We start from the raw sequence: 27,722 nt of genomic DNA, 5'->3' as shown, positions 1-27,722 counted from the left end.
CTAAATTCTTTCATGGGATTTTAAGCAAAGATTAATCAAGAGTATATGAAAGATGACAAGCAAAAAAATGTCCGCATCGAGGCACGCCGATGGCCCTTTATTCCTGCTCTCGGGTAAAGTATTCTATTTGGCCAGACTGGGTGTGTGTGTATATACGTATGGTTTATTGAGTGTGATTAAAACTTCAGGTAGCAGAGATAAGTAAATGAGGAATATTGGCTTGTACCCCATTGGGTTTTTTTTTTGCCTTCTTCTGGATCAACCTTGGGTGGGTGATAGACTGAATTGGATGGACATATGTCTTTTTTCAGCCTATGTTAAGTAGCAATCACTGAGGATTAGTTTTGTTGATTTGACACCTTAGTGGAAACAATCTGTTCTGATAACAGTGATATACAAATCCAAGAATTGGTTTCCAGGGATTAATTGCATGGTGCTTTCTCTTGTGCCGATTTATTGCAGTTTACTAAGCAGTTTTTAAACTAATATCAGGGGTGTCAAAAAGGGAGGTGAATTATATCAGGAAAATTCTACTTTTCTTTTATCCACTCCTAATTTTGGCATAAAAAAACTACATCAAAATTGCACATGAGAAAGTAGCCTCATGAGATATGGGGCAGTATACAAACTGCTAAATATAATATATACAAGTGTAAAATTATATGCTAGCCAATAGATTGTGCTGCTGTTAGTCACAGATATTGCTAACATGACATTTAGTTTTCAGTAGGATTCACATCTCAATGGCTTTATGAAATATTTCTGCTTAGGTGCGTAGCTTTGCACTATGTCCATATACAAAACAGAGGATTAACCTCACATATATAAACTTCAATGAGTAGAGGACAAGTAGACATCATCTTTTCCATGTATTAATAATGTATCGTCTGCTAAAATAAACTCATGATGAGGTATCTGTCCCTCAAATCAAACATTTTTGTGAAATCTATTATATTTCTTAAATTATATAAATTTAGATATATTTTATTTCTTTATAAGGAGGGGAAAGTATGTAAAAAAAAACCTGTAAAAAAGGGTTATTTTCATCATTTGTTTGAGGCAGCCGTTATGGAAATAGCAGATGAAACTAAAACTAATATTTGTTGAGGTCGCAGTAGACAGGTGGATTCTTGTTGATGACCGTTAGCTTAAAATGATTTAATTTTTTTTAACGGATTGTAAAACAAATATATAGAAAAACAATGCAAACAAAGTTTTTTTTTAAATTAGATGTCTTTATAAATTGTGCACTTTTTAGTTCTCTTTTAAGAGTATCACGTTGCATCTTGAGAGTGCAAAAGCTGCTGGGACTCGCTGCGTTTTTGCAGGTTTTTGCTATCATAAAGGTCAACATTTTTCATTTCTCATCTCCATGATGTTACCAGCTCTCGTGATCTGCCAATAATGTTAACTGATTTGCAATAAGAAACATAGTAAGACAACACAATAAGTAAGACCGTAGTTTTAATGTCAGATGATGCAAATATCTTGTCTATTTCACCAAGTTGATCATACACACGCAGCCTTCACCGATCATTACTAAACCTTTTAACTTCATGTACTTTCTGTGGACTTTATGTCCTTTGTAGAAGAAGCCAGATCCATGAGCCTCCTTTATTTACCTGGAGAGGAAAGAAATTGGTATTACATAAAATACTGTAACAGCGTTACTTGGGTTTGGGTGGTAAAAGAAAAAACTAATCATCATTAATTAACATTTGTAGGTAGTGAAATGAAATTTCAAATCTAAGCATCATATCCATCTTATAGAAGGTAAACCTAACAATGACATGTAAAGCCACAGTATTAGGCTCACATTGCAGAAACTTCATCCATACTATAGTGTAGCAATACCTATGTCTTCTTTTCTAAGGAAAAAAAATAAAAAAATGAAAGTTCCTCGGTACTTCATGTACCGATGAAGATAGATATGGAAGCTGTAGGGAAGAGAGATACTCTACAGATGAGAATAGAAGATAACAGAAAAAGCAGACTACTGAGTTCACCATAGGTTTCCGTAATGTTGATGCCAACTGTATGTACAGTATTGCATATGTTTTGTTTTTCTGTATACCCCAGCCCTCAGCTCTAGTTGTGCATGTAAGAGACTTTCACAATTACTAATATTTTTAAACTGTAATATAATAATTAGAGATGAGCGAACGTACTCGGTAAGCGCGATTTCGCAATCGAGCACCGCGATTTTCGAGTACTTCACTACTCGAGTGAAAAGTACTCGGGGCGCTGTGGGTGAGCAGGGGGTTGCAGAGGGGAGTGGGGGGGGGGGGGAGAGGGAGAGAGAGAGAGCTCCCCCCTGTTCCCCACTGCTACCCCCCCGCTCCACCACGCCTCCCCCCACCCCCCAGCGACCCCGGAATTTTTTCACCCGAGTACTAAAGTACTCGAAAATCGCGGTGCTCGATTGCGAAATCGGCCTTACCGAGTACGTTCGCTCATCTCTAATAATAATATAAAATATTCTTCAAATGAGAGAAAAACACCAAGTTCCTGTAAAGCAGATTTTTTTAAAATTGTCTAAGGGCAAAGAATGCAATAAAATAATAAACTATCCCGAACTCATCTGTTACATGTCGTGCTGCTGCAGCATAGCCCCACCGGACCCTGCTGCTCTAGTCCTGGAAGTGGTCACACACAGTTCATCATACATGTGACCACTGCAGCCAATTATTGGCTTCAGCAGTGATGCTACCACGTGACAGTTAAAGCTAGTGATTGGTCACGTAAATGATGAACAACACATGACCACTGCAGGCGTTCTTGTAAGTGGTGTCACAGGAAGCGGAGTGGCTACACTGGAGCAGCACAACATTTTTAACTGGTGAGCACGGGATAGGTTATTTTATTTTATTCACTGCCCTTAACAGCTTTTTTCTGAGGCTTAAAAAAATTGGTTAAGTACAATGTTAATCATGCTACATTAAAGGAGTTTTCCATTCTAAGAACCCCCTTTACAAAGGGAGATTCTTTGGAGACAAACTGGCCATGTAGAACTGGTTAAGAGCTATTACTAGAGGAACTGTAATATAAACTCTTTAAAGGTAACCTGTTATCAACTATAAGCATGTAAGGCAGCAATATACTTAATGAAGCTGCCTATGGACTGGGGGCGGGATGTTAGGAGAAAGGGGATTTGACAACTAGATTTGTAATGGATTAGAGAGGAGTTATAGAAGGAGAGGAAGAGGATAGGGAGGAGTTAGAGAACAGTTTGGAGCCGGTGAAGAAGGAAGAGGAAAACCATCCACCTACCCACCAAGGAGTTGGGGAAGGAAAGGGTTATCATTAAAGGAATAAAATTATGTTGTTTGGAAGTTGTCACAGCTAGGGGTAAGCAGAAAATGGCTTCCCATGCTAGCATTGGTTTTAGAAGAAAGGCGGTTCTTCAAGCCCTGTTTAGTTCTAAACAGGCTTTTGGACGCCTTATAGTACTCATTAAAGTTTTAGTTGTAGAAAAGCATGGAAAGTTTTAAAAAAAGGTATAAAGTTCTAAAAGAAAGTTTAATAGAGCTGTGGCCTACCCCACGTAAAAAGCCAGTCGTTGTCCATAGTCGTTATTATTAAGTTAAGAGGGAGCAGTAGTTGGGAAAGTGAGAGAGTATATCTAGTCCCTTAAGCACAACAAGCTTGACTCTTTTCAGAAGGGTTTGTGCACATTCCCATTCATCTTTATGGCAATCACATGCACAGCCTTCTGAAAAGGGTGAGAATGAAAAGAGATTCCATGGACTCCACATCACCTAATCTATTAGCACCATAACTTAGTTAATAGCACTTTCAGTTGATGACAGGTTTCCTTTACAGGGATTTCCCATTACTTAAAATTGCTCCACAGCCACCCTGTCCTTCCTGGTTGCTGCTGATCAAGACAGTAGTCGCAGGTCCTGGTCAGCAGCAACCAGGAGGTACAGAGTGGCTGTGTAGCAATTTTAAGTAATGGGTAAAGCCTTTTAAGTATCTGCATATAATAGAATTGGTCAGAAAAATCCAATGCAGATTTTAGACTGGATCTCCAATTTTAACATCAAAATTAGTGCATTTTCCAAAGTCGAGTGGACTCTGTACAGACTCTGCATTAACCTTTTTGAGTCTTTTAATCTGCCTATTGAAGTCAGCCATTTGATTGCTGATTGCTTTAATAGAGCACTGCAATACTACGGCTCAGGTTGTTGTGGCAAAGTGAAATAATTGTGTTTATTACTAAAACGGCAAAAATGGCTCCAAATGTAAGTGTCAGATTCCTAAAATGAATAGTAATCCTTTTTCCCTCTCCTATAAAAGGAAAAAAATCATTAAATAACGGAAGAATCACCAAAGCTCCTCATCCTCCAGTACAGGCGCACATTTATCACACATTCTGGATGATATAGATGTCCTATTAGAATGCTCCTCTTTCAAGCCACAGTGCGCCCACATGATGCAAAATGGGGGCTTCCCAAACCTCCAAAAAATTATCCTCATTCTTTATTTATGCACCTTCTGCCTTTGTCCTATCTATTCTCAATATTAATTAAAAAAAAAGATTGCACCCAACTGCTTTATCATCATGTACTGATGTCACATAGATGCCAGGGAAGGGAGACATGCTTAAAACCTTAAGGAAGGTCATTTTTGTGGCTGCATCACTCAGCAAGTAGAGAGTACATATCTGGTATCTTTATAATTAGAGGATTAATTTATGTGGTAAATTTAATTGGTTGTACCAACTTCATTAGTGTGAGAAAAAATAGGATTTCAAATATGAGCATAGGAAATTCTTAGTCCTTTAAAAAGGAATGTAAATTTCCATAGAAAACAATGGGAGTTGGCTTGTGGCAAGACTTTACATCGATTTTGACATAAAATATGTGAATATTCTAATCCAAAAGCCATGTGAAAATCAGTCCTGTGAACTTAAGGCCCATTTAGATGGGACGAATGTCGGGCAAACGATGCCTGACACTCGTCCCCGCATACACTCGCTCCCATGCTGTTGCACAGGAGCTAGTATTGCTGGCTCGCTCACAGAGTGGCCAGCAAGGGAGCGGGGAGGCTGCTGGAGATATTTTCTTCTCGTTCACCCACCCCCCACCTCTCCATTGACTTAACATAGCGGCCGTTCAGTACTGAACGGCTGCTATTTACACTGAACGATGATCATTCAGCTCATTGTCTATCGTTTATAGAGCATAAACGATGGACCATGAGCTGAACGATGAGTGCTCAGTGTAAATAGCAGCTGTTCAGTACTGAACGGCCGCTATGTTAAGTCAATGGAGAGGGGTGGGGGAGTGCGAGGAGAGAAATCTCCTCCAGCTGCGCCACTGTGAGCCAGTGATACTAGCTCCCATGCAGCAGCATGAGAGTGAGTATGTGTGGGGACGAGTGTCAGGCATCGCTTGCCCGACATTTGTCCAGTCTAAATGGGCCTTTAATCTTGCAATGAAGCATTACCCAGGGCAAATGATATCAATACAAGGGGGGAAAAATGTATTTCAAACTCACACCTCGGAAATTTTGCACCAATTAAAAAGGAATTTGGATTCCTATAGAAAACAGAATGTATTGGTTGTTGGTCTGCAAACTATTCCTCTATGGCTAGGTTCAGAGACAATAAAGCAGATTTACTATTGAAAATGGACTAGTTTTCTAGTGCAGATTGCACCAGAAAACGGTTTACTTGTAGAGATGAGGCAGTTACTCGAGCGAGCATCACTCTTCTCGAGTAACTGCATACTCGTCCGAGCAAATGCGGGGGGAAGCGGTGGTGAGCGAGGGGGGAGAGAGATCTCTCTCACTCTCCCCCCGCTCCCACCCGCTTCTCGAGTAACTGCATACTCATCCCAGCAAATGCGGTGCGGAGGCGGTGAGCGGTGGGGTGTGTGGGGGGGGGGGGGGGAGAGAGAGAGAGGGATCTCTCTCCCTCTTCCCCCACTCCCACCTGCTCTCCCGGCATTTGCTCGGACGAGTATGCAGATACTCGAGAAGAGCGATGGTCCCTCATGTAACTGCCTTAACCGAGCGTGCTCGCTCATCTCTATTTACATGTTTTATGCAAAACCTATGATGTGTTTTAGACAGTTTTAGACACTTTATTTGCCAGGTCCAGAAAAGGGCCGTAGCTTTGTAGGAAAGGGGCGTGGTTTTGTAGGAAAGGGGCATGACATCATTGAAAAGGTATGCATAACCTAAATGCACCAACTGATAGGTGGTATAAAGTGCCGAATTTATCATCCAGCAGAGTCACTGTAATAAATCAGGCACATTGACTGTCTGTCTAAGTTTGCACTGCTGCAAAGTCTTTTCTTACCAGGAGGGCAAAAGGAAGCCTTTTATAAGTAATTCATATAGCGTTCTTCCGTATGATCTCTAGAAAAGTTGTAACAAATTTTGTAGTATATGCATTTGTGCACGAGAGAAACTTTTATACAAGACTAGTGTCAGATCTACCAGCTGTTGAAATCTATGGCAGGTAAAATCTGCTGTAGATTTCTGCTATATATTACACCAGTGACTGGTGTAAATTATAGTGAACTGGACAAGTTATAGGTGCCCTATCTCCTCTGATCAAGACATGCCCAGCTTGCGAGGCTGGTGGAAAATACAGAAAAGTCTCCATATCTTTGTGCAGGTGGGACTGTAATAATTTGCAACTTTTTTTTTTTAAGCTAGAATCTGGCATAAACTTTTTTTTATAACCCCCCCCCCCCCATGCTTTCAGTAATCTGTTGCATATTTAAAAACAGTTTCAGACAAGTGTACAAAAACACCTCCGTGATACAGATCCATATTGTGGAGGTGTTTCAAAAGACATAAAATCGGTATGTCATTAATTTTTTATCCATAGTTGACTCTGTATTTCTATTATTTGCTATTGGGCAAATCCTGATGCATGTTTGCTCAATAGAAAAGAAAACAAATGCAGAGGCAAAAACTCACAAAAAATTGTGTTTTCAAAAAAATGCCAAAATGTGTAAAGATAACATAATAGGGAGCAAAAATACATGCATCTGAAAGCGACGTTATATTTTTTTGTTCAATATGTTTTTTATTAATTTTCTGTCAACATCACATACAATACAGTTGCAAAAAGAAAGTATCAATAGTATTATAGGGCTTTGACATATAGACCTTACTGGATAGGTTTATGAACCCTAATTAGAAACAATATATTCCAATCTATAACATAACATATGTGAGGTACTGAGGAGCGTAGTAGTGGATGGTCGCTACGTCGCCCCTAGGTTTCGGTATTATGCCTGAGGGGACTGGAGGAAGTTCATGTCCCGCTGTTTGAGATGTGAGAAGCCAGGAGCGCAATGTTGTCTCCAGCAAGTACTTGCTGGAGGTCTGTTCTTTAAAAGTATCTGGGCCTGGTTTTTGGAATGGATGTCAGGTTGGTAGTGGGGCCATCCATTCCACTTCCTCCACTCCAGGGTATGGGTGAGGTCAATCAGCCCAGGTGCTGAGGCTGAGCCAGCAGGAGGTGTGCATATAAATAGCAGTGTGCACTGACACAGGGGGGGATTAAGATGGCTGCTGGACCCTGGCAGCCTGTGATACCTGCGAGAGGTAAAAGCCCTGCTGTGTGGTGCACCTGCTGAGCGTGACCTGGTCAGGCAGGGACTGCCTATTGACCTATTGATGGACTGTCATTTTCTTGCCTGAAGCTAAGGCTCAATTTGTGTTGTTTTCTGGACTGAAATAAATGCAGGTCACGCCTGCACTTGGACTTTATCCCCTTGTTTCCGTTTTTGACTGCCGCCAACCCGCACACTACCGAGCTTTCCTCCCACACATACTAATCACACGAACATGAAGAGAATGGGTTGGAAAGAAAAAGGAAGGGGGAAGAGAGGAGGAAATGTCCAGGTAGAGACTCCCGGGTTGCCGCCTCTGCATAATATCTAGTCAAGTTACTCATAGGTGCCGTCTTGTAATCATCTGGAGAACAGGGGGGTATTCCGTACATCCGTCCAAACAGCCTTCGTATCCCGCTGTATTATCCGCTAGTCTCAGCCCCTCCATGCTCTCAATTTCATCCATCGCCCTCACCCAGGCACTCCTGGGGATGTCTATACTCTGCTTCCAAAACCTGGGTATTGCTTGTCTCATTGCCATGATAAAAAATTTCAGTATTCCTGTTTTGAGCGATGGAGCATTGCCGGGGTGGATGGAGAGCAGCGCCAACTCCAGCATCAGGACTAGTGGCTCTCTGCACACTTTCTCGAATAGTCACCTCACGTCTTGCCATATAGTTGCAACCATGGGGCATTCCCAGCAAATATGAAGTATCGAACTTACTCCAGCCGGGCAGCACCAGCAGATGTCTGAGGTTGATGGAAAAAAAGTGTGCAGCCTCTCCAGGGTCATGTACCATCACAATATAATTTTGAAATTTAGCTCTTGGAGCTTACTGGATATGGACATGTTATGCATTAACTGATATGCCCTACCCCAGAGCTCTCCAGGGAAGGACCGGCCCAGTGCCTCCTCCCATGCCCCTATCCACCTAAGAAGGTGACCATCCAGATGTTCCTCTTGTAATTGGTTGTAGAGCAACAAGACTGTGTGTCTGGGCGCCTCCGAGGCACAGCATAGTTTCTCAAAAGTTTCCATCCTTGTTCAGGCTTTATCTTCCCCAAATAACTGCGTATCTGGAGATATTGCATCCATGAGCCCAGGGGCATCTCCCGTGCCACGCACAGGTTCATCAGAGTTCGCAAGCCCACAGGTCCCATCAACTTCCCTACCCTGGCTTCTGTCCCCGGTGGCATAAACCCCAGGCTGCATGCAGCCAGTGTCCAGTGTCACCGGGAGCTGCGGATTCCCAACTAATGGAGTGAGGGGCCCTGGGACCGAAATCCTGCATCCCCCTCGCCAGGCTTTAAGAAGCATGATCATCACATTCGAAGTCTCCCTCTTCTCCCAGTCAACCCCTCCTGGGACCCAAAATGCCCCCCGCGTCTCAAAGGCGTTGCTCTCCTTTTCTATTGACACCCATAGTTTATCTGACCCATGATGAGGCAGGTCTAGTATAAAAGTTCCTATCGCCGCTTTGTGATATAATCGAAAATCAGGGAGGCCCACTCCGCCTCACTCTTTCTGTTTGATTAGGCTCTTATAGCTAAGCCTCTTGGATCCCCCCTTCCATATAAATTTAAGTATCAGGCCTCGCAATCTATCAAAAAAACCTCCCGGTGGGCAACACGTTGCAGTCTGGAAAATATACAGCAGCCTCGGAAAAACATCCATCTTAATCGCACTCATTCTACCAAACCATGACATAGGAACTCCCACCCAGTCCTCGAAATCCCTTCCCAGGGTTGACAGAAGCAGTTTGTAGTTTAGCTCATATATCTGGGCTGGATCTGCCAGGTTCTGAACCCTCAGGTATTTAATTGTGTTAAATTTCCAAGGAAATGGGAAGGCCGCCGCCATATCTGCCTCTCTCTGAGGAATTGAGATGTTGAGTATCACTGATTTTTGTGCATTTACTTTGTAATTGCTGAGTTTGCCAAAGATGGCAAATTCTTGCATAATATTGGGGAGGCCCACCAGGAGATCATCTGCAAAAAGTGATATTTTGTGTCCCCCCCCCCCCCAACCCGCACCCCCTGTATTAAGGGGTTATTTCTAATGGCATTAGCCAAAGCCTACATCACCAGGATGTACAGGGTTGGAGACAAAGGGCACCCCTGTCGCGTGCTATTTTTGATCTCGAAGGGAGTGGACAATCTGCCATTAACCCTGATCTGTGCCGCGGTACAATGCCATGATCCAGGAGAGTGCCCTGGGCCCGAGGCCCAATTTCAGGAGGGTCGCCTCTAGGAATCTCCAACTAATCCTGTCAGACGCTTTTTCTGCGTCGATGGACAACAGGCATAGCGGAGATCCTCCTCTGCGCGCCCGAGCTATTAGATACAGGGTCTTAATGGTGTTGTCCCTCGCCTCCCTACCCGGGACCATGATCTCCATGTATAAGACGGGGCACCAAGAGGTTCAGTCTGTTCGCTAATATTTTTGAAAAAATTTAGATCGCAATTGAGTGATATTGGGCAATAATTGCCACCTGACAGGGGGTCCTTTCCTGGCTTAGGTATCAAAACGATGTGTGCCTGGAGAGCCTGGGGAGGGAAGGGACAGCCCCGAGAGACTGCGTTGAAGGCCTGTAGGAGCAAGTCAGAGACCAGATTCCCACATGTCTTATAAAATCTAGGGGAAAACCCATCCGGTCCCGGGCTCTTTCCCACCTTGACTCCCTGTAATACTTGTGAGAACTCCTCTGCATCAAAATCCTTATCTAAGGCCAGAGACTTTTCCATTGAAAGATGTCCTGGAGCATGGCTGTCAAGGTGATCTGCTAAAGCTCATTGACTCTGAGTGTCCGGTGGACCCTTGGGTCCCGGGATATCGTAAAATTTGGAGTAGAATAAACAAAATTCCTCGAGAATCTAACATAGGGAATGAACCCGTCTCCCCTCTGAGGAGTTTATGGAATGTATATGTGGGTGGGCCATTCTAGGGTATAGTGACCTAGCCAACCACCTGCCGCTCTTGTCCCCGTTTTCATAGTAGCCAGCTTTAAACTTATCCCTTCTGCAGAGGGCTTTTTGATCCAGAATATCTAGAATTTTATGTCGAAGTTCTGAGATTTCAGAGAGCGGCAGCCGGTTGGGACTTATTTGTCATTTCTTTATTACTAAGTTCCCTTATTAACTGGGTGAGCAGTAGTGTGTGTGTTCTTATTTAAGCCTCGCTCCATGTAAAATAAACACACCCCTCAAAATACATTTCAAGGCCTCCCATTTTATCGGGGCAGGCGTGGGGTCTGTGCTATGGTCCAGTTTGAAGTTTTCTATTGCTCTTGTAACGTCGCTCAGGCAGGCGGCGTCTTTAAGTAGGTTATCATTAAGATGCCACGTAGGCGCCCCCCTCCCTGGATGCAAAGATGCAAAGACTGGTGAATGATCTGACCACAAGAATACGTCTAGGGAACATTGAGCAGCCCTGTCGAGTAAACCATGAGAAACAAATAGATAGTCAATCCTACTATAGGAATTATGTGCCATGGAGTGGAAACTGTAGTCACGCTTACCCGGGTGGAGGATGCGCCAGAAATCAATCAGATCCATACTCACTAGCATCTTCTGAACCCTGTGAGTGCGGAACGTCTTGTGGAGGAGTCTAGTCGAGGATCCATGCACATATTTAAGTCTCCGCCCAGAATGACAGATGTCCCATCCGCAAAATCTGACAATCCCCGGAGAGCCCTGGAGGCAAAGCATACTTGTCCCTGATTGGGAAAATACATGTTAGCGACTGTATAGATCCTATTAGCGATGGAGATTTTTAGGAAGATGTACCGCCCACTTTCATCACTCTCCTGCGCCAAAACTGTGGGGGCCATTGATTTTTGAAATGCTATAGAGACTCCACAGGTTTTATTCTCAAGATGGGTGGAATGAAACCACAGGGGGTAAAACTTATTCCTACGACAGTCCGGGTATCCAGTAGGTGGGAGCGGCGTTATATTTTTTAAATTCAAGTAACTTACTTGAGTTAAACTTTATTGAAGAACTGTTCTTAATTTTTAGCTAACTTTGATTTGACACAAAAAGTTTTTATTTTTTTTATGTGAAGGAAGTAGGAGGAGCAGAGGTTGTACTGAGCTATAAGGCAACCACCACAATACCCAGAGGTGAAACAACCTGCTGTATTGGTCACTTTGATTGAAGAAGGTGCCATTGCTAGACAAACATGGCAGACTGAATACTTGACATCACTAGAAAAGGATATTTATTAAGGTGCACCTAGAGAGCACAACACAAAAACCTTATACTACTTGTCTCCATAGACATTGACAGGAAAGGTTTTCCTAGTTAACCAATTGTACTGAAGCCTTCAATGAGCAGTCAGAATTTATCATGCATTCTAATCTGTTTTGTTTTAGTTTTCGTTGTAAAATACCTAATTGAGTCTTTACCTATTTTGTCTATAACAGAAGTTTCAGATGAAGCTCTGGCATAAGACATATGTGATTTCTGTGACCTTGCATGAGACTCCGCTGTACAAGGAGTCCGGTCCTTCCCCTGCAGTTTGCACCAAGCTCCTGAGACATCCAAACTTCCCAGTGGAATAAGTGTTTCTATAGAAACGCTAGTGGCTTATGTAAAAGTACCCAAGTGCTAAAATATGCTTTACAATGACATAAGCATTAATTACAAGTCTGATATCTTCACACGAGAAAACTTCCTTGGCACCAAGGCTGATATTATTCTTTAGTGCTCCAGCAAGATGTGCTAGAACGGGAGCTGCTAAGGGTCTGCAATGGGAATTCTGCAGAAGTGATAGGGCATGGATGTGTTACTCTGTATCAATGGCTATGTTCAGGAAAGAGATGTGGATGCCACCAGTGGCACAGAGGCAGTCATTCAGTGTGCCCATCCAGATAACCCTACAAGGGAGTCGCAGACGTTACATGAGGTGAGAGGTGCTTGTGAATTTAATATTGTATTACGGTATCTAGAGATCATCCAGTCTAATAAGAACATTCTAAAATGAGCTTTTCTTACCTGAAGCGGAGAATACACCCCTATCAATCAGCGAAAAGTTAAGTTACTTGGGTACGATTTAAATATTAGACTATTCTACAGTAGTTTATTTAATTACATTTTTTAACCCCTTAATACACCAAGCAGTTTTTCAGTTTTTTCATTGGCACATTCCAAGAATCGTCACTTTTATTTTTTGAGTTGTAGTTGTAGAGTTTAATGGCATCATTATGAATAAATTTACTAATGAGCTTTTATTTTTATTTTTTGGGGGGAGGAGGAGGGGTATGTCACTAACCTGCAGTTTCACCATCATTTGGTGATTCTTCTTTGTTCTCTGTCTGCCTTATGGTAAAAACATCAACTTAACTTCTTTCTATCGTTAGTACAAATACAATTATACCAAATATGTTTAGTCCTTTTCTTCCATTTTAGCACTTCTGCACAATATATTTTTTTTCTTTTAAAGAAATTTTTTTTATGTGACTACATTCATAACGTTCTACTCATGTAGTCATGGGAGGGCTTATTTTTTACGAGAAAAGGTTCAAGTATTTTTGGTACACTTTTTTTGCATTGTTTTCCATTTGCTGTTTACAGAAGCAGTGAAAAACTGTTTAAGTTTATTTCATATGCCACTACAATTGCGAGGATATTTTTTTTTAAAAGTACTTTTTGGAAGGGAAGAGTTAAAACTTTATTAACCTTTTTAAAACTGGGTTTTGATTTTTTTCTCCCCTTAGGATGTTTTCACACATACCACAATTTTATGCAACAGATAGCTGAATATTCCTCATGGAAACTCTGCATCAAAATCTGCGGATTTGTGGTGGAATTAAGTCATTTGCAAATTCACATGAAAATGCACATGTTAGACATATGAATTTTGGTGTGGATTTTTACACAGAGCAGAATATTCTTGTACATGTGAAAGCACTCATAAGGGACTTGATGCAGCATTAGTAATGCTTTGAAATGCAGAGTATATCAAAGCATTATTGTTGAAAACTATTAGACCATGCCTCTAGCATTTCTTAATAGGCAAATAATGGCAGACCTGGGGGTCTCTGTTAGACCCTTGGTTGTCAAAGTACAGCACCTCAACCTTTTGCCCGTGATCGCATTGGAGGTCAATGGGCTGACATGGTCTCTATGACTGTGGTGTCTAAGGACTTTTATAATGATACTTTTCTCAGGCACAATTTTATAGAAAGTTCAATAACCTATCAATATGTTTTTGGAATGTGGAAGTATGTTACCCAGAGGAAAGCTACGTAGAGAATCCCATGTAGCTGTGGCTCTAAGATTTCCTTGGTAGCTAGAATGCAAAAAGTTACTCAACTGTCCATCAGGCTCTGAGAACTAGAATATGATCTCCTCTACAGCACTCATCGTAGAGATCAGTGCTGGAGATAGGACTGCACAGTGGAAAACCACAGCTCTCCTTCTGTCGATGCCTGATCAATAAATCTGAAGGCAGCCTACATGACTTTCTCCCTATTGGTTTGACTTGAAGTCTGGGACAATGAGCAAAATTTCCAGGTGCTAAGCAATTCGTAGCACACTTTTTATGCAGAGATGGGTGACTGCACAGGTTGAACAGCCCTAAGACCAGGCCCCCTAATGGGGAATATGGACAGGAGTTGTCCAGTTTTGACCACCCTTTTTACATTGAAAAGGGATTTTATGGGCTTAGGAGTTCAGCTGTCAGTTCCACTTAGGGGTCCAGCCGGCGGTGCCACTTAGGGGTCCAGCCGGCGGTGCCACTTAGGGGTCCAGCCGGCGGTGCCACTTAGGGGTCCAGCCGGCGGTGCCACTTAGGGGTCCAGCCGGCGGTGCCACTTAGGGGTCCAGCCGGCGGTGCCACTTAGGGGTCCAGCCGGCGGTGCCACTTAGGGGTCCAGCCGGCGGTGCCACTTAGGGGTCCAGCCGGCGGTGCCACTTAGGGGTCCAGCCGGCGGTGCCACTTAGGAGTCCAGCCGGCGGTGCCACTTAGGAGGCGATTCCACTTAGGAGTCCAGATGGCGGTGCCACTTAGGAGTCCAGCCGGCGGTGCCACTTAGGAGGCGATTCCACTTAGGAGTCCAGATGGCGGTGCCACTTAGGGGTCCAGCCGGCGGTTCCACTTAGGAGTCCAGCCGGCGGTGCCACTTAGGAGTCCAGCCGGCGGTGCCACTTAGGAGTCCAGCCGGCGGTGCCACTTAGGAGTCCAGCCGGCGGTGCCACTTAGGAGGCGATTCCACTTAGGAGTCCAGATGGCGGTGCCACTTAGGAGTCCAGCCGGCGGTGCCACTTAGGAGGCGATTCCACTTAGGAGTCCAGATGGCGGTGCCACATAGGAGTCCAGCCGGCGGTGCCACTTAGGAGTCCAGCCGGCGGTTCCACTTAGGAGTCCAGCCGGCGGTGCCACTTAGGAGGCGATTCCACTTAGGAGTCCAGATGGCGGTGCCACTTAGGAGGCGATTCCACTTAGGAGTCCAGATGGCGGTGCCACTTAGGAGTCCAGCCGGCGGTGCCACTTAGGAGTCCAGCCGGCGGTGCCACTTAGGAGTCCAGCCGGCGGTGCCACTTAGGAGTCCAGCCGGCGGTTCCACTTAGGAGTCCAGCCGGCGGTGCCACTTAGGAGGCGGTGCCACTTAGGAGTCCAGCCGGCGGTTCCACTTAGGAGGCGATTCCACTTAGGAGTCCAGCCGGCGGTGCCACTTAGGAGGCGGTTCCACTTAGGAGTCCAGCCAGCGGTGCCACTTAGGAGGCGGTTCCACTTAGGAGTCCAGCCGGCGGTGCCACTTAGGAGTCCAGCCGGCGGTGCCACTTAGGAGTCCAGCCGGCGGTGCCACTTAGGAGTCCAGCCGGCGGTGCCACTTAGGAGGCGGTGCCACTTAGGAGTCCAGCCGGCGGTTCCACTTAGGAGGCGATTCCACTTAGGAGTCCAGCCGGCGGTGCCACTTAGGAGGCGGTTCCACTTAGGAGTCCAGCCAGCGGTGCCACTTAGGAGGCGGTTCCACTTAGGAGTCCAGCCGGCGGTGCCACTTAGGAGTCCAGCCGGCGGTGCCACTTAGGAGTCCAGCCGGCGGTGCCACTTAGGAGTCCAGCCGGCGGTGCCACTTAGGAGGCGATTCCACTTAGGAGTCCAGATGGCGGTGCCACTTAGGAGTCCAGCCGGCGGTGCCACTTAGGAGGCGATTCCACTTAGGAGTCCAGATGGCGGTGCCACTTAGGAGTCCAGCCGGCGGTGCCACTTAGGAGTCCAGCCGGCGGTTCCACTTAGGAGTCCAGCCGGCGGTGCCACTTAGGAGGCGATTCCACTTAGGAGTCCAGATGGCGGTGCCACTTAGGAGGCGATTCCACTTAGGAGTCCAGATGGCGGTGCCACTTAGGAGTCCAGCCGGCGGTGCCACTTAGGAGTCCAGATGGCGGTGCCACTTAGGAGTCCAGCCGGCGGTGCCACTTAGGAGTCCAGCCGGCGGTTCCACTTAGGAGTCCAGCCGGCGGTGCCACTTAGGAGGCGATTCCACTTAGGAGTCCAGATGGCGGTGCCACTTAGGAGGCGGTTCCACTTAGGAGTCCAGCCGGCGGTGCCACTTAGGAGGCGGTTCCACTTAGGAGTCCAGCCGGCGGTGCCACTTAGGAGTCCAGCCGGCGGTGCCACTTAGGAGTCCAGCCGGCGGTGCCACTTAGGAGTCCAGCCGGCGGTGCCACTTAGGAGTCCAGCCGGCGGTGCCACTTAGGAGGCGGTGCCACTTAGGAGTCCAGCCGGCGGTGCCACTTAGGAGGCGATTCCACTTAGGAGTCCAGCCGGCGGTGCCACTTAGGAGGCGGTTCCACTTAGGAGTCCAGCCGGCGGTGCCACTTAGGAGGCGGTTCCACTTAGGAGTCCAGCCGGCGGTGCCACTTAGGAGGCGGTTCCACTTAGGAGTCCAGCCGGCGGTGCCACTTAGGAGTCCAGCCGGCGGTGCCACTTAGGAGTCCAGCCGGCGGTGCCACTTAGGAGGCGGTGCCACTTAGGAGTCCAGCTGGCGGTTCCACTTAGGCGTCCAGCTGGCGCTTCCACTTAGGCGTCCAGCTGGCGCTTCCACTTAGGCGTCCAGCTGGCGCTTCCACTTAGGCGTCCTGCTGGCGCTTCCACTTAGGCGTCCTGCTGGCGCTTCCACTTAGGCGTCCTGCTGGCGCTTCCACTTAGGCGTCCTGCTGGCGCTTCCACTTAGGCGTCCTGCTGGCGCTTCCACTTAGGCGTCCTGCTGGCGCTTCCACTTAGGCGTCCTGCTGGCGCTTCCACTTAGGCGTCCTGCTGGCGCTTCCACTTAGGCGTCCTGCTGGCGCTTCCACTTAGGCGTCCTGCTGGCGCTTCCACTTAGGCGTCCTGCTGGCGCTTCCACTTAGGCGTCCTGCTGGCGCTTCCACTTAGGCGTCCTGCTGGCGCTTCCACTTAGGCGTCCTGCTGGCGCTTCCACTTAGGAGTCCTGCTGGCGCTTCCACTTAGGAGTCCTGCTGGCGCTTCCACTTAGGCGTCCTGCTGGCGCTTCCACTTAGGCGTCCTGCTGGCGCTTCCACTTAGGCGTCCTGCTGGCGCTTCTACTTAGGCGTCCTGCTGGCGCTTCTACTTAGGAGTCCAGCAGGCGCTTCTACTTAGGAGTCCAGCAGGCGGTTCTACTTAGGAGTCCAGCAGGCGGTTCTACTTAGGAGTCCAGCTGGCGGTTGACAGCTAGTTCTGTATGCACACTTCTACTGGGAAGGCTCTCAATCATTTATAGGACTGCCCACTTTACTCCTAAGGTCAGATTGAAAAGGTTTTAAAATGAATTAATTATAATTGTATTGAACCAACACTAAATGTCAACCTGCTCAGTTCTTCTGCCGTATACGATGCTGCCTACAGATCAGACTGCATGTTCAATATAACAGATTTACTTTCATATTCCATAAATGTGATGCCAGTAATGTCAAATGTGGCGAGCATATGGTGAGATAATTTTTTAAGTATTTTATATATATAAGTAGTAAACGTGCCTTTAAAAGTAAACCTTAGTACAACTACCATAATTTCTCGAAAGGAGATGGACTCACTAGGGACGGTCACTGAGGTATTCATGTAAATAAGCTTTTAGTGCAATTAATTGTCTAGAGGCTAATTCACAGGAGTATGCTGCTCGAAGAATGGTAATTACCATTATGCAACTGAAGTTCTAGTTTTCAAAAAAACAATCTGTATTATGAAGGTAGAAACATTGTATAAATATGTGATTTCCTCTAAAGCATTTATGTTCAGTTGGAAAAAAATACCCGTGCTCCAACAAATGGCAGTATCTATATCCATGAACTAATAACTAGTATAGTATATAGCATATTTTGCTATGGAAAACGGAGAAAGCATCAAATTACTGCCTATGGTCTTGTCAAACAAAACGATGGAAATCAAAGAGTGAATATCACATCTACAACCAGAATCATTCCTCAACATAGATTTTCCAGACAGAACAATGCAGTTAAAGTCATACAACACGTAAGTTATATGAAGTACATTTGACCAGCAGAGGGGGAGAGAATAACATTTTGCAAGTACATTTTGCTTGTACAAATGATAGGAAACCATATACAAGGTTGAGGATAGGAGCAAGCATACAATATTGGCAATTGATTAATTTGATTATTAGCAAAGTCTATAATAGTTATTTTTCTTTATCGTGTGTAGTTTCATGCTTTATGTTCCAGCCAATCAGCAGTTGTGGGAGTCCCCTGCTAATCGCATGTATTTATTAAAAAAAAAAGTTGTATTAAGACTATCAGTCAGTTATCACAAACAGCATTTTTTCACTTAAAGCATACCTCACTTTTCAGCGTTTTTTTTATCTCCCATGTTTTCCTATGGAGCCTCCTTTTTATCACATCACAAAAGAACAAACTTGTGATTTTCGTGCGATGCGATTGCAAAAAGTTGCAGCAATATCGCGCAAACAAAACATGCAAGAAAATTGCAAGTCGCAGGGATGTTTTGTAAGAAAAAGTCACACTGACACTCAAAAATCACAGGAAAAAAGTTGCAATTTTGCCACGATTTTCTCGTGGCGATATCGTGACTAGCCTAACACTATTTTCAGCCATTATAAACCTTGTATTCTGCATTTATTGCCAATTTTCCCCCCTACGGACTGTATTATCTGATTTACAGTTCTATACACTGTGCACTGAGAACTGCAGATTCTGCTCCCTAACCTTCTATAGCACAAACAGAGGAATAATAGCAGCATGGAGGACAGTATAGTGTTAGTGTAAATGTGATTCCAGTAGCTCTAAAATATTTCACTTATTTGCTTCTCCTGGGACTGCATACAAAAGATTGTGAAGGATATTGGAATAAAGACAAGCCAGTCATAATGCAAATTACGCAACTGACCATGGGACTGAGATTAACAGCATCAGCTCTGTAGGACTGCATTATGTGCAATGCAACAAGATAGCACTGGCATCACAATGCCATTACATCATAATGCACTGAACGTCTCCACTAGAGTCACACTCCAATAGAAGTGAATTGAATCAAAGTGCTAACGACCACTTGTTCGTCTTTTCGTGAGTGTGTGTGTGTGAGTTGAAGGCAGAGCCTGACAGCACCTGCAAATGTCAGTTACTGGCTTAGCTCTGCTCCTGATCACATGACGGTGATGTCATCACAAGTCCTTTTTCCTTGTGTAATGAATGAGGGGTTATGGGCAGACTACATCTCCCACAAACCCCTGCTGCCTCAGTTGCTATGGATACAGCAGTACTCAGTCTGCCAGTTTGTAGCTGCACACCTGTGTGGAGCCTCCAATAAATGACACCTCACAAATGTCTACATACATAGCTGGTGGTACATATTGACCAACAACATTAAAGCATAGTCCTTCACCACTATCTTCACATCTCCTGAATGTGATATCATGTCATCTCAAGTGCTAATGCCGCCAACACCAGTCGATCCTTCATCTAATCGTCAACCGTCGTCCAGTGTTGAAACAAACTGTCGCTGTTGTGCAAACATATCACCCCAGAGTGTTCAACGCCACCGTGAAACTAATGCAGCTTACATGACACAGCAACAAGCCACGGTTTCACCTCAGCCCCCAGCTAAAGTTTGTACATCTCGTGCAGCAGATATGCGAAAGCAGCGAGCAAACATGTCTCCTCAGTGAGTGCTGAAGTTCGAAAATTATGTGTAGCTCATATGCGAAAGCTACGTAGCAGAGCTGTGTGTGTGACATGCTTGTAGCAGAGCTGTGTGTGTGTAACGTGCATGTAGCAGAGCTGTGTGTGTGACATGCATGTAGTAGAGCTGTGTGGTGCATTGCGCCACCAGATACACTGGTACTATAATTTCCTAATAATTACTATGTTGCAAAACAGTCATGTCACCACTTGATAACTATTCACCTCTGTAAGTATGAAATTGTTGAATCAAAATGCAGATGCATTAGGTCATTCTGTCCATTCTTATAGATGTGTGACAGAACATATAATACCGCACTGTACTATAGAGAGGCGCTACTAGACAGTCAGTCACTTCAGTAATACTGGTGTGCTACCAGTAAATCACACATGCCATAGACCTAGACTATCTGTAGCATTGTAAGCTGAGTGCAGTTACATAGCCTAGGAGAGTCAATTGTACTGGTTGGTTGAAAATATTGTAGTTTGAGGCCATTGTAACTTGAGGGATCACTGTATGCTATCATTTGTGCTATTTACATCTGTTTTACAGAAAATTGAAGTTTTCTGAAGTAATATCTAATTCAGTAAATCAAGTAAGTTTGTTGTACATTCAGTTGGCCACCATCAGCAACCTGTGCTACCAACTGTAGTTTTTAGATTAGTCGAGGATTAGGAAAAAGAGCTAGTATTTTTCTAGAAACAGTGCCACTCTTGTCCATTGGCTGTATCTGATATAAGATAGATTAGCATCAGTGTTTAATTATTAGAAATAGAAGTCCATTTTGACAGCAACCCTCCACACAATCACTTTTTCTGATGCATTTCCAAGGATATGACTGAGGCCGTTTTCCCACGGGCAAGAAAATCATGCGAGACTTGTGCGTTGCAAGATGGACAAATCTTGCATGAATATGAGCGTCATTCTTTTGAATGACATGAGCGATATTTTACGATGCGGACAAAATCACGTCATGTCTAATCTTTTGGGCCTTCCCTTGTATCGCCTCACCCATTGTTTTCGATGTGGATGGCAGGAGCATTGTACCGCATACTAGGTGCACACCAGAGCAATGCGAGGTTTTCAATTGAAAGTGATAACTTTTTATTTTGTGGGTTAGTACGATTACAATAATACCAAATTTCAGTACGTTTTTTTTAAAATTGCTATACTACTTAAAAAATATATATAAAATCCGTACTGCCAACTGGATTAGGGTGCTGAATATTCTGCAGGAGGGCATATTCCGCAATGCTGTCAGATCAGACTTTTACAGACACTGAGGTACCAAATATGTTTGCTTTTTTTTGTTATAAATGCGAAAAGTTTTTTTGAACACTATATTTTTTACAGTAATAGGAAAACTCTTTTCACTTTTTTTTGTTTTAGTTCCCATTGGGGACTTCAACTTGTGATCATTTGATTGCTTATACCATATACTGAATTACTTCAGTATTGCAGTATATGGTGTTGCTGCTATGGGTCTGACTTAATAGGTAGAAATACATGGCAGCCCTGGAGTCCTTCAGGCTCCTAATCCCGCTTTATATAAACCCTGCACACCCTGGATGTATATATATGTCCTGGGGCGCCAAGGGGTTAGTACATGCTGCAGGTGCAGATGATTAATTAGCAGCCTAATCCTAAGGGTAGAGTCATACTCAGTGGCTACCATGCATCTGAGATGCGGTCACGATGCGTCCAAAAGCTAAATGTGGCTCACTAATAATTTAAGTGATTACTGACTGTCATTATTAATGGTCGTGCGGTCGTAGGCAAAGCATACAGTCATTAATAATGAACAGTTAGTAACCACTCAAATTATTTGCAAGCTGCGCTGCATGGGAGCTTTTGGTCAAACCGCGGCCGCATCTCAGGTGCACATCAGATGCATGGTAGGCACGAAACAGATGCTCTGTGGGACCCTAACCTAATCAGCATTACTAGGGATTGAGGAACCTGCTCTACTCTTCCCTAAAATTGACTCCAGAGATTTTTGGGAAGCCTGAGCTGTCTCGCCTACAAACTAAGTATATTCCTGGAGGATATGGCAGGTTTCTATAGGAAAATTATGCGTCTCCAAAGACTTTTTCTGTTACCGTCTTACATACCCTCTTCCTTTGTTCAAGCCTGTCGGGTCGGAAACTTGCAGCTACAAGGCACGGCATTTTAGACAAAGCATCAGCTTTCCTGATCTGTGTTCCACTGTTATTTTGAAAGTTTGTACAGTAAGAAACTACCTTGTGACTTTTGCGTTTCTCTCTTTAGTTTGACACATCCATGTAAGAGAGCAGTGGTCTGTAATCATCCTGAAATGAAGACCCAGTAAGTAGTATCTCAGGGATTCAAAGGCCCCTTTATTTCCAAGCACTAATATTCAACAAAACTATCATTTTTCTCAGCAGGTGTAAGATACAGTGCCTGCATTACCAACCCAACGTCTGCAATACAGACAGAGCTATATCCGTCCATCTGTCTGCACTGACAGCAGGCCTGGCAAACAGTTGATCGGTGGGGATCCTGAGCGGTGGCTCCCCTCTGATCAACTATTAATGACCTATCTTGAGGATGGATCATCAGTACTTAAAGTCCCAGAAAACTCTTAACTATTGGCATGACAGAAGCAATTCTTTCTTGCATAAGTGTGATGTGCTCAATTATACTGCTGTCAGGTGTAGCGTCTTGTTACTAGGCTTTCTTCGCTATGTCAAGGAGACCATGTAGATGTCTGCTGTATACAAGCTCAAATGGAGAAAAAACAGTGGAAGACTAAGGAATTGCATGAACTGAAAACATCAAATAGGTCAAAAACAACCCAAATTGTTTTCATCCTTACTAACCAAATTGCCTGGCTGTATGCCACTCCACTAGTGCAGTAGTCAGGGGCAATTTACAGCAACAATACCAGGTCCATGGCACTACCCCCACTGTATGTGATTCCAGTCCACAATTTGAGGCCCTCCTCTACTTTTCAGTCTCACCTTAGAACTTATTCCAGCCAACTGCTCACTTATCTAAATAAAGCAGAACAATCTTACCTTATTTTTTTGCTCTTTGGGTTGAAACATCCCGTAGCCACCTCTTGGAGTAGACCTCAGTAACTCTGTATCGTTCTACCAGGTTGACCAACTGTTTGCATCTTTAGAATCCCCTTGACCACGCATCGCTGGATCCTAGGAGGTAAGGAAGAAATGTACTTATCAAGCACCACTCTCTCCATCATTTGCACGAGGATTGTTTCATATCGCTGTAGCTAGTTCCTTAGAGGAAGGATGAGGTCGTACATCATCATTGTGCTTATTTAAGTCAAAAGACACCATTTTGGTCTCTCTAGTTAGGAAAGGAGCTACCACTTCTGCCCACTGGTCTACAGGTGACTTTTCTCACACTGCTTCTAGCTCAAATACCATAAGATAGGCCTCGGTGTCATCCGAGAGAGTCATCTTGTGCAACAATGTCTGTACTGCAGATATGATCACACATTGTGGAGTAAGTCTGCACCTAAATTTGTGTGTGGACGTGTTAACACACCCTCTTAATACATTTCTAGCAGGTACACTGGTCAAAGTAAATATGCCCGGTAACTGCTGGATGATAAATTCGGGTAATTTTTAGACTGTCTAGTTTAACTTTCTACCACCTATCAGTTGGCTTAGTTTATACCTAATATTGACATGTCACATTTAGGCCACTCTGACTTTCTACTAAGCCACGTCCCTTTGTTGGATGTGATGAAAAAAGTGTCTGAAAGTGTCTAAAACACATGATAAATGTAGTGCAAAGCATGTAAGACAATTTTCTGGTGCAATTTCCAAAACTTGCAAATTTTCAATAGTACATTTCCCCCAGTAAGTCCCTTAGTCCTCTATTCTTTATCAGTGCATATGTATTTGAATCTGTTATCAGCATCATCCACCATATATGAGTAAATAACGATAGTGAGTAACATATAAAGTCCAAAAACAGATCTTGTCTGCGTTCATTTAATATTCAAGAAAAACATTATCTATTTCTTAGGAACAAATCCCTGAAAAAGGCCATACTTACTGATATAGAGGTACGTGGGCAGACCAGTTCCCAGCAGCCTGCAGAAAGGCAAAATGCTATATGGGGGAAGAAACTGAGGTGCAAAATATTGATGAACAACCACTCACCATATATGAGAACGGCGGCTGCCTAGTATCAGGCTGCTTTTAGATGAGCATATTTTAGCTCCGTGTTTGGGAATGCAATAAGAAGCTTATGTAACTCTATTGCGTTATTCACATGGCTGTATTTTTCAAGGCCATCTTTTTTAAAAACACACCATGATCTATTCTTTGCGTTTCGGCCACCGTATTCCTATTTTTATTGGGCAAAATGAATCAGTATGTGCCCAGTAGAGAACAATAACCATATAGAGGCAAATACTGATGAAACTATGATGACATACAGTTTTAATGTCATCTCTAATACGTCCATGATACATATCTATATTAGATGTGTTACAATAGGCTTGTCTTAAGCCGGCTTTATACTTGCACACTAATAAGGCCTTTATAGGGTGCCCTTTTTCAGTGATTTTTCAGGAAACTGATGACTGTACCTGCTCACGTATCTTTGTATCCGTAAGTATGGCCGATTTCAGTGATTTGTATCTCTTCAGAATGTTTCACTGTATGAAATGTATTTACTCTTCTATGTTTACAGAAAAATATAAATATGTCCAACAGAAAAAAGAAAGATGTGCACATGATAACGATAATCTCTGCTGTTTTAAGGGAAGCCTTTTCTCCTGTACCTGGCAAGGCAAAAAGAAAAGAGAGCAGCAGCAGCGACGGAGTGAAAGCAGTAGATAAAGTGAAGAAACAGGTATCCAATGCTGGAGAAGACAGGGCAATGCTGTTGGGGTTCACTATGATGGGGCTCTCTGTCCTCATGTTCTTTTTGCTTGGGATTGCAATTTTGAAACCGTTCATGCTCAGGTGAGTCAAGTACAAACATTGCTCTGAAATACTGAAAACAGCAGTTTTCTCATGTAAGCAAAGATCCCCACTTGTAGATGCATGATGTTTGGGGTATATTCACAAGTGTCGGATTTGCGTTTTGCAAATCAGACACATATTTACTACAGGATTCATGGCAGAAATCCAAAGTTGGCACTCGGGTTTCTGCAGAAGTGATAATATGAAGAAAAGTTCCTGTATCAGCCTCTGGGGTCACTGAAGACTGAACGGGGGAAGAGATGACAGTAACAATCTGTAATCTTTTTTTCCCCTGATATCACTTGTAACTTCCCCCCTCTCCTACTTTATAGAGACCCTGAACCAAAAAGTAATTCCTTGTGCCCCGGATATTGCATCTAGAATATTATTTGATTAGTAGGATTTAAAAGATTCTTGGCTTTAACCCTTTCCAATCCGCTGTCTAACGTCTTCCTACATTCTAATTGAAGCTTGTACAGCTCCAATGTCAGAAGACGTCCGACAGGGTATTCTTACCATCTATTCCCAGCCACTCCCCTGTCGGAGCCTCTCTGGAGTACACATACTGGCTTTAGCCAGCAGATGGCACCGCTGTATGACAGTAAAAAGAGAAAGCTTTTTTGGAAACCCTGAATCCAAAATTGGATTGGAAAGTGTTAAAGGGAAAGTGGCACAGATTATGGTGCGCATAGCCAAAGTGATGGTGCTCACAGGACAGGTTCCCAAGAAGGTATTTTCTATACTTACCTGTCCTGGTGTCAGCATTGTCAGTCCCGAAAGTCGGAGCGTGAACCATGCTTTCAGAGTGAGGACCATGTCATCAGACTAAAATTTGCAGTCTGTGTGCGCGCACTCGCATAGAGATCAATGGAAGCACATGCACATAGCCTGCAACTTTGAGTTCAGTGACACGGTACTTGGTACGCGTTCTGAATGTACTGTGTGCCGACTTTCGGGAGGCAGGTAAGTATAAAATATACCTATACGAGCTCCTGGGAATCTGTACTATGAGCACCATAGTTAAATCTATGAGCAGCACTTGAAGTCATGATGTATTACATACCTCCAGTGAAAGGGTTAGATTACTCATAGATAGACATATGTATAGATAATTATACACACACCAATCAGGTATAATGTAGAAATTGCAGACCGGTGAAGTGGATAACATTAATTCACTTGTCACAATGCCACCTGTCAATAGGTTGAAGATATTAGGAACAAGTGAACAGCTGGTTCTTGAAGTTGATCTGTTGGAAGCAGGAAACAGGACAAGTGTGAGGATCTGAGCAACTTTCACAAGGGCCAATATGTGATCCCTAAATGACTGAATCAGAGTATCTCCAAAATGTCAGGTTTTGTGGGGCCTTCCCTTTATGCAGTGGTTAACACCTACCACATTGGTCCAAGGTAAGACAATCAGTGATCTGCTGACAGCATGGTGGGTGCCCAATTATTGTATCAATGGGCATAGGATGCCTACAACCCTATTGGCGTTCACTGGTTACTCTCACTTGGACCATTTTTGGTAGGTACTAACCACAGTCTAGCTAGAAAGCTCCATGAGACCTGCTGTTTTGGAGGTGTCTGACTCGGTTGTCTAGCCATCACATATTGGGCCTGGTCAAAGTCCTTCAAACCCTTACACTTAAAGGAGATGTCCCGAGGCAGCAAGTGGGTCTATACACTTCTGCATGGCCATAATAATGCACTTTGTAATGTACATTGTGCATTAATTATGAGCCATGCAGAAGTTATAAAAAGTTTTATACTTACCTGCTCCGTTGCTGGCGTCCTCGTCTCCATGGTGCCGACTAATTTTCGCCCTCCGATGGCCAAATTAGCCGCGCTTGCGCAGTCCGGGTCTTCTGCAGTCTTCTATGGGGCTCCGTGTAGCTCCGTGTAGCTCCGCCCCGTCACGTGCCGATTCCAGCCAATCAGGAGGCTGGAATCGGCAGTGGACCGCACAGAAGCCCTGCGGTCCACGGAGGAAGAGGCCATCTTCAGCGGTGAGTAGAGAAGTCACCGGAGCGCGGGGATTAAGGTAAGCGCTCCGGTGAGCTTTCTTTACCTCCCTGCATCGGGGTTGTCTCGCGCCGAACGGGGGGGGGGTTGAAAAAAAAAAAAACCCGTTTCGGCGCGGGACAACCCCTTTAACCATTTTCTTATTTCCAACATATTAACTTCAAGAACCAACTGTTCGCTTGATCCCAACAGTATAACGGTCATGTACTCAATGAGGGATTTGCTGGTCAGGACAAATAACAAACTGGACCTTTTACTGTCTACCAGTGTCTGGAAGAAAGAAGCGAACTGCACAGTTATCCAAACTGATATTATGGATGACTGGATAGACTGCTCGTTCACATGCGGTGTTGATTGCCATGGACAATCCAAGTATCCCTGTCTTCAGATCCTGGTGAACGTGTCGGGTTCTGACTACGTGGCTGCCCTGCATTACAACGAAGAAGCTCTGCAGATAAACCCACAAGTAAGTGTACATACAAATGTGTATTACTGTACCTGGTAATTGGAGTAGATATTCACCGTCACGCTACGTATATTAGCCAAGATACCATATAGCTTATTTAGTGTTGTATGTAACTGAAATGTTTCTTTATACAGTGCTTTTATATCCCTAAGTGCCAACGAGACAAAAACGATTTGCTGGATGGGGTACTTGATGTGAAACAATACTTTGAGCGCAAGAATGACACTCCTTTTGCATGTTTCCATCGACCTGACAGCAAACCAGAAGATGTTATACTGATTAAAAAGTATGACCGGACTGTGGTCTTTCACTGCTTGTTTTGGCCAACATTGATGCTCATCGGAGGAGCTTCCATAGTTGGGATGGTGAAATTAACACAACATCTGTCGTTAATGTGTATGCTTTACTGTGATTCAACAAGAGAAGAACCCGGAAATGTGACGCCACGGGCCGACTCTCAACAGAGCAGAACAAGGAAAGATGAGAAGACTTTAAGATGGAGATCAAATTCGCACACTACAAACTCAATGTAA

The 27,722-nt window shown here is 44.2% G+C and overlaps 1 protein-coding gene across 1 annotated transcript; it reads left to right on the top strand.

Moving 5' to 3' along the window:
• On the top strand, window positions 1-27,722 carry KCNMB3 (potassium calcium-activated channel subfamily M regulatory beta subunit 3). The gene is made up of 4 exons (XM_066604993.1): window positions 1-113; window positions 24,500-24,698; window positions 26,991-27,189; window positions 27,324-27,722. The coding sequence occupies exons 1-4, from the start codon at window positions 53-55 to the stop codon at window positions 27,720-27,722; spliced, it is 858 nt and encodes a 285-aa protein (XP_066461090.1). The 5' UTR covers window positions 1-52.

This window comes from Eleutherodactylus coqui, chromosome 1, assembly GCF_035609145.1.
Source record: "Eleutherodactylus coqui strain aEleCoq1 chromosome 1, aEleCoq1.hap1, whole genome shotgun sequence".
Lineage (NCBI taxonomy): Eukaryota > Metazoa > Chordata > Amphibia > Anura > Eleutherodactylidae > Eleutherodactylus > Eleutherodactylus coqui.
Note: the sequence above shows the minus strand (reverse complement) of the source record. Positions and strands in the feature narration are given on the sequence as shown.